Here is a 13,699-nt window from a genome sequence, read left to right on the forward strand (position 1 = left end):
CTGAGAGACCCATGAAGCAGCTGCTTTTCCTGCTAGGAGAACTCTGAAGCATAAGAGGCCAAATCTAGTATTACTATATTGTAACTAGTTTTTAAGTAAATATGAGATGATCACGTGAATCCTTTGAATCCTGTTTCCTAAACCAGATGGCAACATATTCAGGGTCTTGTTTATGCAGTCAAATTATTGTTATTGATTAATCTAGTTTAATCTCCCTGTTCATCACTTCCATATTCCATAAAATGCTTAAAATTCATTTCAGCAGCTGCTGAACATTGAACTCTTCTTCCTTCCCTGTCAATTGCTGATATTCCATGGGACTTCATAGGGAATGCAGTAATGATCCATTCTGATTCACAGTTGTGACAGTATTAACCATTACGGTTCTGCCTCTCATACCTTACCTTGTTTGTTGCTAAAACGTGTGAAATGGACTGATGTGATAGCATTTGTATGATGTCAGACCTCAGTAATCCAGCATTTAAGATTTTCCTTAAATAAAGGAAATTAAGGTTTATTTTTAAATCTGTAGTAGACAACTTCTGTATATATCTCAACATGTCTATGACTGTGGAGTCTTTAAGGAACGCTAATTGTGCAACAAGATGCACCAAGAGGCTAAAAGTGGTTATAGCAAAAGATGTTCTATATAATTTAGCAGGCTTCAACATACGGGCCTGCTGTTGTGTTGCAAAAAGGTGAGAGCTGAGGAGGAAGAAAGTGTGAGGTGTGAGTATAGAGGAAATAGAGATGCTGTTACAATGTCCATGAAGTTTTATGAGTAGATGGATCTCATCCTCCAAATTCTCTCTCATCTTTCTGTTACATGGATACTGACTGTGACCTTTTTCAGCCACTGAATGACATCTGGTTGTGTCCGTTACCCTGTTTTGGAGCAGCTTCACACTTTATCCTGCCCGTTCTCAGTAATTTTCCCTTTCTTGCAAATAATCAAACTTAGTTTGACTTGGAATTGTGTTCTATGCCCGCAGAAAACCTTGGCTAGAGTGGATTTTGTGTTTAGGCATTTCAGTTGCCAGTAACTCCGAGAATGCATTTTTCTTACTAAAAATAAGTTTTAGAAGTTCAGCCTTTTCTTTGGCAGGGGCAACGCCCTGTAAACTATTTTGGTAAAAAGTTTTTATTTTTCTTAAAGTGTATATTGCAAGTCTCTTGGGGATAATATAAAAATTTTACAAAACTGGACCACAAAATGTTGTCGAGTGAAAGGTGATTCATCACAGGACTTCAGGCTCTATCCAGATACGATGAAGAAATACAATCTGCAAAGCACCAATGGTTTTCACTTTAGTTGTGCCGTCCGGCAGCCCTTTGCAGGGCACTTGTACCCACATGGAGGTGAAATGCATTCTTTGATTCTAGTCAGTGGTAATTTGTCACACATGTGTAATGTAAATGTTATATAGAGTACTTATTTTAGCTGAATTGCTTTAGCTTTTGCCTTACCCCAAAACTTCTGCAACTATCTCAAAATCAAGATAAGTAATGCTGTAGCCCTTTCAGGGTTTGTATGTTTGAAATTAGAATGTAACTAGGGCTTAGTAATACATGGGCGTAGCAGCTCAAGTTTTGATTCAAGTGTGCAAATCCAATCTCTCTTTAGCTCAGATGTTGTTTTGCAGTGGGATAAGAGCAGATTTGAGTCAGCTGGCTTAGCAAGATGAGTCTCTACATGTTCTTTTCCAAAATGTTACCAACTCAGAAATTCATGCTTAAACTTCAGCAGCCAGCTCATTTCTTTTACTGAATGGAAAGGTTTATTCAAAAGCAGGCCAAAGTCTTATGAAGAAAGGAGTATTACCAGTGCAGAAGTAAAATATTCTTCTTTGAATTTTCCAGTGTATTCCTTCAGTTAATTTTGACATCTTGCCTATAAAAATATATGCTCTTTTTCTTCTGGAACATACTGTTCAAAATTAGGGGAGGCCTGGAAGTCATAAGCGTTCAGCAAAGCTGTTGCTGTTGTAGGGGAAAGAAGTCTCTCAGAGCAGGGACATTTTATTTTGTTCTTAAAAATACAATTAAAATTATTAGCTATTTTTAAATTATTACTTTTAATCTTAGTCAAAGCTGCTCTTTTCTCCCTTGTGTCAAGTTGTTTTAGAATGCCTTTTGGGGACAGTTTCTGTTCCTTCCTCTATTGCACATAGGGGTACTTGTGCTCATCTAGTTGGGTACAAATAGGTTTTTGCTGGGATGGTACGTTCATTGTCCTGAATCTTAATGTAAGCTCTGTGTAACTATCAAGAATGATTTAGCAGAACATTTATGCACTGCTGGAAGTTAGTTTATAACTGTTTGAATTATTTTAATGCATTTTTCCACCTCTTCTCTGCTGTTTACTCTTGTTTTCTCCTATTCAAAATCTTTTCATTGCACATACAGATTTCTTTATGACAATATAACTGGCCATCCAGAAAATACTCTTTTCCCCATGACAGTAGACATGGACAGGAAAGAGGCAAGAGTACATTCACTCGCACCTCACAGACTTCAGCCAGGAGCTATATCCAGGATAACACAGACTTGGTCATTGATATATCAAGATATACTTGTTCCCAGATCCTAGCTCTGACAGTAAGGCCCTACTGGTTTTATTACTTTGAGACATTTGGTTATGGGTGTGCTTCAGCTGTGTTCCTTGCTGAGAGTATCAGGAAGCATCATCCTTCCACCTGTGTTGAACCTTTAGGTTCCTTACAGATTCACTCATTGTTAGACCAGCTTCCAGGTCCCAGTGAGCATTAACTAAAGCCAACATTTACTAGGTTTTCTTTTGGGCACCTTTAACAGTAACTCAGGACTCAGAAACAACACAATATTTATTCTTTCATCCTCAAATATAAAATATATAGAAGCAGTGGATAAAGTAGAATCCTTTGAGCATAATTGCCGCACTGGAAAATAACCTACTTATCCATGGCGCAGCTGAAACTATGATGTTCATCTGAATTGTGATAAACAGCTCGCATCTTCTTCCATCCTCTTTCATTCAGTCTGTCAGCTTTTTCACTGATGTACAGCTCTTGGAACTCGTCTCTTCAAACTTCTTTCTGCAGGGCTGATATTTGGTCCATGTTGTTTAATCTCCACCTTCTCAGGTGCAAAACAAAATCTCTGATGCCAGCTGAGAAATCCTTTCACAAGTATGACATTGGGTCTTGGATTCAAAGAGATGATTATCTACGTACTTCCTTTCTGACCAGGTTCTATAATGGTCTGTTTATATGTAGTGTCCTTTAATTAGCCATCTGTTCATGCTGGCAACAGAACAAAATTGAACAGGAAAACAGGCTGACTTAATACAGTGCAGACATCTTACCAGCTGATTTTTGCATCTCACAGAAACATCGGTTCTTACGGTCATAGCTGACTGAAGACTACGTATTGCCCTTTATTTGCATGTGATGCAGTCATGGTCCATGCATTTCAGGACTTGGATGTGTAAGACTAGATCCATATATCTAAATACTGGGTCTAGAAACTGTTACTGTTGAGCAAATATAATTTTTCCATTTATGCACTTAGTTGTTGTTTTACAGAAGATGTTCTTCTTGACTGATCAGTGCTTGCTTTGTCTCGGGCAGCTTGTGCTCATTTGCACCAACTCTCTACACAAATCTGGACCCTGTCAGGAAGCCCTTTCAAAGCATACAACTCCGAAAGCAAATCTGTCACTTCCATTAGCATGCAGGTGTTACACAAAGGCACATATTTAAGGATAAAAGTGGCTTTTCTCAGAACCCTTTAGGTCACTTGAGCTTTCCTCATCACGCCAATATAAGTCTTCATCTTTATAGAATTACAGAATCACAGACTGGTTTGGGTTGGAAGGGAACTTAAAGATCATCTAGTTCCAACCCCCTGCCACTGGCAGGGACACCTTCCACTGCTGCCCAGAAAAGGATTGTCCTGGAAGGTGGGGCATCTGCAGCTTCTCTGGACAACCTTTGTCTCATCACCCTGCTAGTGAAGAATTGTTTCCTAATGTCCAATCTCAATCACCCCTCTGTCAGTTTAAAGCCATTCCCCCTTTTCCCGTCACTACATGCCCTAGTACAATTTTCGAACTTCCCTGTTGTTTCAGTTCCCTCCAGCTCTATGAGAGGAAAAGCTGAAACTAAAACCAAATGTCTAAGATGCTCCTGACCAAATTCAGTTACAGTAACAGTGTGCTCAAAGCAAGCGTTTAAAACTTTGCACCTACATCTCGGTCTGCATTGGCTGCTGATTCTGCAGGGCTACAACTGAACTCCTATACCAAAGCTGTTTTATTTTCTGATTCAGATTTTCTTCCCCATTTTGTACCATTTACACAGGAATTCTAAACTAAATGTATTATGCTCCTGTCTTGTCTCTAGCAGAGCCCTGATTTCAGTTTGAAACTTGGGTTCTGCCCAGTTTCAAACATGCCTCACATCTACTGTTCTGGGCTGGCTTTTCGCCTGTTCTTTTAGTTAGTATATTATTGTGTGACTCTTCCAAGGCATCTTCATACTTCTGAATGAACTCATCAAGAATGGCTTAAATCAATAATTGCTCTAAGTCTTAATGCAGAGTTGAAGCTTAGAGTACATTAACGAAAACCTTTCATTCTTGCATAGAGTTTTAATTAGCCATCCTGTTGATCTTTCCAGTTCAGTGCCTCACAAAGGAGCTGAAGCTTTCCTTTATGGACCAGACTTTCCATTAATTTGAATTTTATTTCTTTTTTTTTTTTGGAACACGAATTCAGACGAAAACCTTAAGGGCTCCAATAAAAGTATAAGAGGAAAATGGAAAAAGGGAAGAAATGCTTAGTTTGTGTGCGTGTGTGTGTGTCTAAGCAAGTGCTACAGTAGACGTACAGTATTACATACTCTTTCAGGGTTATAATGGATTCTTAAGCCATACTTCACTGCTGCTGCTACTGGAATTAACCACTGTTATAAAAATAAGTAGTTTGTAGGCTAAGAAATCAGAAGCAGCAGCACACCTGAGAAAATGCTTTGGCTGAAGATTTTTACCTTTGTTCAAAGTTGTTTTCTACCGTGTTTTTGCTTGCAACTTTGCTGGGGCAGTGGTGGTATTACAAAAGCACACTTCTATGGCAGCAGTACTTTTCTTACTACTTGGCTTTGAAGTAACACTGTAGGCGATTTAAATATATATATATGCAAAAAAACCCTCAGACCTTACATGTTTTCTCATAGATCACTGCTAATACTAGCACTAAGAATCTTTTTTTTCTTCAGTTCAGAACTGCTAGTTGCAAGACAGTCCAAGTTTGGTTTCTAAAGAAGGAACAATTACCCTTTTTTGAAGAAGTGAAAAAAATGAACCAAAACCCACAAACTCAAAAGTAAAATGGATTGACAGTTCCTCCGAACAACTGGGTATTACTGAGACCCACTTTCATGGGTTGTAGCTGTTACTGGTATTTCCAGGTGATTGTTGGCAGTGTTTTTCCTTCGGCAGTTCTGGATGACTTTAAGTACTTCATCCTTGCATGGTTTATGAAAACAAAGTATAAGTACCAAACTAGCACAGCTCTCACAGAACAACACAATTTCTGCAATATTCATCACAAGCTCATTCTTTGGAGTTCCAATGCTCTTCTGTAGTTTGAATGTTGTCCTGAAGAGAAGCATAACGTTGTAAAAGAGACGGCATATAAATATCGTTATGCTTATAATATACGCAGCAGGGTAAGTACGAATGTGCTGTTGTAAGGCTGGAGCTTCAGCAGGTGCTTCTTTTGCGACGAGAACAGTAAAACAGAGTATCTGAAGAAATGATGGGATTGCAAATCCAAAGGTGAACTTAATGATCTCGTATTCAGGCCATGCAAATAATGGATCTAACTGGCAGTCTGTTTCCAAGTGGTAGTTATCTGTGCCAACCAGTACTGCCTCAGTCAGTGACAAGCAGAAGGCATATGTAAGTACAAATCCAACACACAATATGGGTCTTTGAGTTGCTTTGCTGAGAGCAGTCCTTGGTGGAAATCTCTTCAGTAATAGTATGAGAAGTGTCAGCAAGAAAACATACTGAGAATTGAAATAACTGAAGTTGAAAAAAAATGACAGTACGTTACACGCGAGGTGAGTTGCTTTTAAATAGTCAGGTCTAGTGATAACAGAAAATGATAAAAGAATCATTATAATATTGCTGATGGTGAAGGCTAGAAGAAGTAAGTCTAAGTTTTCTATGACCTTGTGCTGCACATAATTCTTTATGAAAATGATCAAAATACATATGCCAGCTATTAATCCTGTTGGTACAAAAAAAGCGATGTAGCAGTGCATAAGTCTTGATATGATGTTTTGAGAAGCTATGAAGGCTTCGATTTCTTCTGGGGAGTTGAAAGCCAAATTCTTGCTTGGGTAGCTGATCCATGTCATGTTGTGAGAAGCCATCCTTCCCTCCATGCCGTGCTTATTTCCTGTTCAATGGAGTTTGAATCTGAAATGGAAAAGGAAGGTGAAACAGGTTTTAAAGTACAGTTTGTAACTTCTGCGTTAAATATGATGTGCAGTCAGGAGTCTGGACCATTTGTTCAGAATAACTGTAGTATATTTTTGGTGGATTTTACGTTCCTGTGTTAATTTTAGGCTAACTTGCATAATATTTTTAGCCAGAGAGATCTGCCCTTTTATTTATGTGGTTCCTGCTCTCACCACTGCTCCCTTTTCCTCCCCTCGTGCAAACCGGACTTCACTGTGGCTCAGCCCTGTAGACAGCAGCCAGGATTCAGCGCTCTCATGTTGCCTGTAGAATAGATGGGGGAGTTGGCTGTTTGGCGGGTGAGGAAGCAGTTGGCTCTGGGATTAGGTGGAGCCACTTTTCCTCACTATCCTGCCAAAAAAGGGTAAGGACAGCTCCAGTGTGTGGGTTACAGCTACAGCCACAGAATAACTTCTCTGTGCTGTTGCATGGGTGGGAATTTTGTCAGAACCCAGTTCACAGTCTCATGGCTCACACTGAATACTGAGGAAAGTGCAAAGATAATCACAATATGAGGCAAGAGCCACATTCCTTCTTTGTTTGTAGTTTTGTTTCCTTTCTGGTATGAAAAAAAAAGCCTTTTGTGACAGCAGTCTGTACTGAGGAGCTCATATAGAATCAATGTGAATGCTTAAGAACTGTTATGAGCAAGCTGCTTTCATGCTAAAGCATCTTTATACATTAATAACACTGTCATTTTTAGATATAACTGTTGCATAAAACTGTGAAAAATAATGGTTTTCTGCATGCTTAAATTTGAGAAAATTATTACCCGTGCATTATAAACCTATTGATAAAGTTTTAGGAAGGAATATTTTTTACAGCTGAGTTATAAATTCCTGAAAATAGGGAATTTGAAGAGTAATATGCATAGGCTGTTAGCTGTAATGACTCTATGATATGTTCATACAATAATTCTGCTACCATATAAATATTTGAAGGATTCTTTTTTAAGCCAAAAAGCTTTGTAAGAGAACATAATATGTACTAAAGAAAAGCAAGATAATGGACTCATTATTCCTAATGAATTTTGAATTTCTGATTAAGTATGGTCCTTAGTACCGGAAAAAGTTAAACATACAGGCAGTTTTACAACAGCGTAGAATGTTGTTTTCTGAGAAAAAAAGAACCTTTTTTACTCACAAGGATTTCAATTTTGTGTTAGGTTAGAGTTTGGTGATTTTACTTTGTTCCGTTGTATGCAAAGCTAGTGTGTACAAGCAGTGTATGTAGACGGCACACCAGGCAAAGACAGGACAGCAGAGTTCTCTCGTACAGAAGTTTCTGTACAGTCATACTGGTAACAAGAGTGATATATTTAGTTGTACATAATGCCTTTCCCATAAAAGGATTGTAGTGATGTTAACTCTTAAAGTGAAAGTAACTTTAAATTGGTAAAAGTTCATAAAGTTGCATTAATGTTTTTAAGCAGTGTTCATTATAGATAAGTCAGCGTCTTAATACTGTTTGGCAATTCATTTATGGTTGTTACCTCTGACACTACTTCGTATTTCTGATATTTCTAATCTCTCCTCAAAATTGGAATTCTAATACTGGTTTTAATTAGAAAAGTTGACTTATCAAAGTGGCTTTGATTAAGTGTGTATATAATCTTATGTAATTATAATTTCATTTATATAAACCCATGGAGTTATGTTTTGATTCAGTGGTGTTCTTTGTCCCCTTTTAAAGACAGAGCTTCTTGCTTTCTAGAAAAGGTTATTTTTTGAGAGATTTCACTACAGGAAGGCCTCGTGCACCCAGGGAAGTTGGTTTTTGCTACAGGTACACTTGAAGGAGGGGAAGAGTTGGCTGGTCAGAACTCTGGCTGTGTTCTAACCTCTGAGCTGAAGTTTACCATATAGGAAAGCATTGATGGGCAGAACTGGTGGAAATCTCTGAAGCAAGTGAAGAATCAATATAATTTTGAAGCCTAAACATAGATTGTTAAATGTGAACAATCGTAAGGAAAAGAGAATGAAAAATCTCAAAGATGACAGGTGTTGGGAGGAAATATTGTCTTCTTAATTGTGGAAATGCACGTTAAATGCTTGCAGTAGAGCATTTGTTTCTGTTCACCTGATGTTTAGTATGAACCACTAAGAAGGACTCAGTATGAAAGTACTCAAACTGAAGAGTGAGAATAATTAAGAAGAAAAAGCACAAACTTAAACCACGCATGCCAAACCTCACAACTGTAGTTAACTGTTTGGCCTTTTGTATTTCTTCATACCAGTGATTTCCCCATCTCTTTCGAAATATAACTGATCTGATTTCTAAATTATGTAATACTGAAGCACTGGCGGGAGGAATCTAGAAAATTTCTCTGTAATTGAGTAGCAGCAGTGCTCTCCACTTCGCTTTGGTTCTATGCCTAAAAGTGATGCACTGTGCTATTCTGTTCAGACAGCTGCAGCCATGGAGCTTGACAGACTTGCTTTATTTCCTGGAAATCTGAAGGCCATGAAATTCTAACTTCTACAGTTTGTCTCTTCTTAAATACCTGGGAGAAATCTCAAGAATGAAGGAAAGTGAAAGTCAAATTTTGACCTTGTATTACAAGAGAGATTTGAAGCTTAATCTGCTGAAGGACAGGTAATTTGTGACTGTTAGAGAAAGTGGAACCACTTGAGCATCTGTAGAAAGCCCACTCCGTAGTTCCAGGAGGTTAAGAAATAATTACATTTTGAGCTCTTCCACCAGAGTTTCCAGTGTTACCTTCTAGTCTCATCAGGCCTTTTGGAGAGCTGAGTATTTGAATTTTGTTCTGTCACTCTGAAGGTCTTCATTATCTTCTCAATAACTTTTATACCATGAGCCAACTAACCGTGCTTACTGTCCTTGCAGAGACTCTCAGAATAACTTAGCAACATTCAGCTTTTATGGTAGCATAATTGCAAAGGAAACAAAGGACATAGTTTTGGGTTTCACAAGAAATCAAACTGCAGAAAAAACTGTGAGGCCAAAACTCGATTGAATTTGCTCAGGATCTGGCCTTGGTACTGACACTGTCTTCATTTTTGACCACAGGAAAGGATTTTCATTTTAGTTAGCTAATCTTTGGGCATTTAAGACAAAGTAAGGAATGTTAGACTTCATGCGGCACATTCCAGTAGTTGCAACTTAACTGCGTAAAAGTGCATCATCTTGTTTTCTCTTTCTGTACCCACCAGTTTGCATGTTGTGATATTTTAATGACAGACCGTCACCATATTACATAGAGGCTATTGATGTGTTTAGGCTTCATTTGTCATAGGTGTCAAAATGAGTGCATGAAATAGTTTCATTTGGGTTGTAATGCTCATAACCACAGATCGTTACTTAACATTACTGTCAAATAGTAGCAGTGATGTCAATACTACCCTGATTTTCCACCTAGACATTGTTATTCTAATATAAATGTGTGTCTTTTGAATTGTCTCATCTGGTAAGAGCTTTAAACTAAAGAAGAGCCATGTATTCAACCTAGAATAACATACTCACTTGGGAAATAACACTGCAACTGTATGTGTATAATCATACTCAGGGTATTAAAATTGTGACTTAAGGAAAGATTTCCAGGTGTGTTGTTTTAAAGGGAACTTCCAGAAGATCACCTTAGGATTCCCACACAAACAAAATTTTACCAAAACAACAAGCTGTCTGCAGATTTGCTGTGGTTAGTCCATACGAGCATAATGCTTGCTTGAATTCAGTAGTGTGTTCGTCACAGTGAAAGAAATATCTGCTAGTAGTTTGTAGCTTATTCTGAAATATTTTTTGTTTTAGCAAATAAGGTTAAAGTTAATGCAGATATTATTTCTACTCCCCCTTAAATTATTCCTAGAACGTTTTATCCTGCTTTAAAAATAATAGATCACAATGATAATGGCAGACTACTGTCTTATTTGGCTCTGGTGTCTCACTAATTATTTCAAAGAGAGGAAGCGCAATTTTGAGTTCAGATTGTGGTAAGAAAGGCTCGTGTGCAGGTGTCTGCAATCGAATATGCCTAATACTTAATACAAGCTAATATAAATAGGTTCTTCTCTCTAGCATGCTCACACTTAGATATATATTTCTAATTTATGACCTTATCCTACGGTCTATTTCTTTTCAGTATTTGTCTCTTCATAATTATTTCAGTGAAGCTTCAGGATATATATATAGCACTTTACAAGATGCATTGCTTATCAGCTCATGAAATTGCTGCATTAGGGTTTTCCAGGTGAGATTATAAACTGGACCTTATCAGAAAAATCTGACTCCTTTGCACGCTCTGCAGCTGATGGTTTGAGTTACAGTCACAGATGGCATAACCTCTCTCTATGTTTGCTTACACTGGAATGGATGGCTTTAGGGACTTTAATGACGGTAAGGTGCACATCTACCATGGAAAGCAACTCTTAAAATTTCTAAGCCTATACATTTTTAAAAGATTCCCAAAGTGTCAGTTTCTTGCACTGAAGTAAATGTATGCTTAGAATAATAATGGGATGGAGGAGCTTGCAACTTCTGCTGTAGTAAGATGAACATATTTGCAAATTTTAATAGACTTTTTTTGGTAATACTTGTTTCATGTAAAATAAAAAGATAAGTTCCATGGGAGCAGCAGAGCACCAGGGTGTTTTATATTTCACATCTTTTATTTCAAAATCCCCATGCAGCTGACCATGTTTTTCATTCAAATGCTTTGAGTTTCCATCATAAAAAAGTAAGGAATTTATTATGTCATTTTCATCTACTGTGAGAAAATCTGGTATTCCCTCAGTTCTTGTCTGGGTCTTAAGATTTACTGCAGGGGCATATGTTTTATTTCAAAATGCATGTAATGTTTATGCTCTGCTTGGTGGGGGGCCATGACTCCTTTACTCTTTTAGAGGCATCTGTCAGCTTTGAGTGCAAACACCTTGAGACCTGAATGTGGGTTTTTTTTTTCCTCAGAACATACTATGAGGTAAACTGACTGTTACTTCTGTTTACTCACTGGTAACTGAGAGTAATATGTAGCGTGTCAAAGCTCACATATATAGAAGCTATGGCAGAAGCCAGGCCCATTCCTGTTCCTCCTAAGATTGATTAATAAGGGTAACTTGCAATATGCCACTTGCATTATTTGTCCCTGTATTGTCACGCTCCAATATTTTGTCTTTTCTTTAACTCTGTTTCCTCACGTTGTTTTAATTGACCATCATTAGTGAATTCTTACTTAACTTCACATTCCCTTGCTTTTTTCTTGTTCGCCCCCTTCCCTTTTTCTGGCCCTGTTTCCCCACTATCATATGCTCTGCCTTTTGTGTCAGCAGTTAAAGCAAAAATGTGTGATTCTTACTCTCTGGAGCACAGGGCATACGTTATCCCTCACTTCCAACAGATGGAGCTGAGCAAATGAGCACAGTGTTCAGAAGACAGCTTAAAAATAACAAGCTCTGAAAAGCCTACTTTCAGTACTGAGGGAACCCAGTTTCTAAGATTTCATTGTTTTTGGTCCCTCATCCCCACTTTGATGGTTAACTTGTGCAAACGAAAAGCTTGGTTTCAAGGAAACTTTTGTTTATTTGAAGTCTAGAAAGAGGAGCTCCTAAAATGTTTCTCCCTGGCAGCTAGAACTCTTCCTCTATAAAAAGTCTGGCAGGGCAGTCTTTCTGCATTCTGTCACCAGCCTTTTGAAGGAAAATATTCTTTCATCTAGTTATAAAAAATGTACATGATTTTCCTTATGAAACTCAGCTTTTGGGGGGCATGTCCTGTATTAATCGCTGAAACCACTGCACATACTTCGGGGGTGAATTTGTCCTTTCTGTTTGTATTACATCTGCCAAGTTAAAAGAAGGGGGCAGCTCACAGCATATGAAAGACTGAAATATAAAATACTATATTCATCTTGCTTGTAATGTCAGAATTCCTACTGAGGTGGTAAAGGTTTACAATTTTCCTACCCTTAACTTCTGAGAAATTAACCATTTCCTGAGAATCCAAAAGCTTCTATTTTTACTTTTCCAGAATATAAATGAATCAGCAGTAACTGAACATAATCTTCAAGCAGCATTGCTGACGTGTTTCCTGTCCTATACAATTCCCGCTCTGTAGTCCGGATTATCCAACAATGTCTATCTTTTAAAATGCTGCTTTTAGGCAATGGTTGGAGCCTTTTCTCCAGACCATGGAAGAGTGTTTCATCATCCGGCTATCATCAGTTCAAAGGGAGTTAGGTACTTACCAGAAAACAGTCTCTTTTCCTCTATTTAATGCTCAGCTTTATTATAAATTTCCAGATACAGTATTTCACTTTGTGTAGTTCAAATGTTGTCAAAGAAAGGAAAACTAAACCCTTTAAATTATAACTTCACAATCTGAGCCTCTTGTGATGAATAAAACATTGCATATTCAAAGTAATATAAAGCACTTACCTTCTCAAGAAAATGCTCCACAGATACAAACAGGCTGAATCTTTCCCTATGAATAGTCAGATGAAATATAATTATTGTTTGGAGCATATAGCCCTTTTTATTTATGCAGAAAGCAGAGTGTATATATTACAGTAACTTCTTTAGCTGCTGTACATCACGATGAAAAATCCAGACGCTCACTGACTACAAAAACATACAGTTCTGTAAAGGAAACAGGAACTTGGTTTAAGTCATTCAAACCATACACGTTGCCTGTTTAGCAAACCTATGATTTCATCATGTGACTTTAAAGTTCAAATTATCCTCTGCAGAGAGATATTTTAGAACAGAAAAGTAGTGTTTGTCCCTGCCATTTCTAAGTGTGTGAGGCCATCCAGTGGATTTTTTTCCTCTGTTCATGAAGTCATCCAACATGCATTGGCCAGCCTTTGCATTTACATTTTTTTCTAGTGTGCTGTTTTAAGTCCTACAGGTCTAGAAAAGGAAAAGCCTGTGAATAAATACCGAGCAAGGCCCGTTGCTTAACAAGGCAAAAACTCAGCACAAGTAGTGCATGTGAAAAATACTAAGATCCCTTCTTAAAGATAGAATAAATAGTATTTCTATTTTTCTGTGGGTCCCGACTCATGGAACATTCCCAGTATTGTATACATGCAATAAATTATTTTTCCAGATGCTCTGCAATGACCGTGAGGTGTTAAAAGACAGGATTTTGAGCCTGTGGTATGTTTTGGGTCTGGCTCAACATCAGTCTTCTTAGTGTCTCTGTTGAATCGTGTTCTTAAAACCTCAGAAAGGGTTGG

The 13,699-nt window shown here is 37.9% G+C and overlaps 2 protein-coding genes across 2 annotated transcripts in view; one reads left to right on the forward strand and one right to left on the reverse strand.

Moving 5' to 3' along the window:
* CUNH7orf50 (chromosome unknown C7orf50 homolog) overlaps positions 1–13,699 on the forward strand; it is a 127,498-nt gene that overhangs the window by 21,162 nt on the left and 92,637 nt on the right. The gene's annotated exons all lie outside the window — the stretch shown is intronic.
* LOC130603291 (uncharacterized) lies at positions 5,271–13,147 on the reverse strand. The gene is made up of 2 exons (XM_057416919.1): positions 12,897–13,147; positions 5,271–6,465 (listed from the first exon to the last, which is right to left on the reverse strand). The coding sequence occupies exon 2, from the start codon at positions 6,429–6,431 to the stop codon at positions 5,400–5,402; it is 1,032 nt and encodes a 343-aa protein (XP_057272902.1). The 5' UTR covers positions 6,432–6,465; positions 12,897–13,147; the 3' UTR covers positions 5,271–5,399.

Source organism: Pezoporus wallicus, unplaced genomic scaffold, assembly GCF_028554395.1.
Source record: "Pezoporus wallicus isolate ANWC-B61680 ecotype Strahan unplaced genomic scaffold, APGP_CSIRO_Pwel_v1 scaffold_7392, whole genome shotgun sequence".
Classification (NCBI taxonomy): domain Eukaryota; kingdom Metazoa; phylum Chordata; class Aves; order Psittaciformes; family Psittacidae; genus Pezoporus; species Pezoporus wallicus.

Bases quoted from the DNA above. Each gene is read 5' to 3' on its own strand.
- LOC130603291 (XM_057416919.1), bottom strand. From the start codon at position 6,431: ATGGAGGGAAGGATGGCTTCTCACAACATGACATGGATCAGCTACCCA.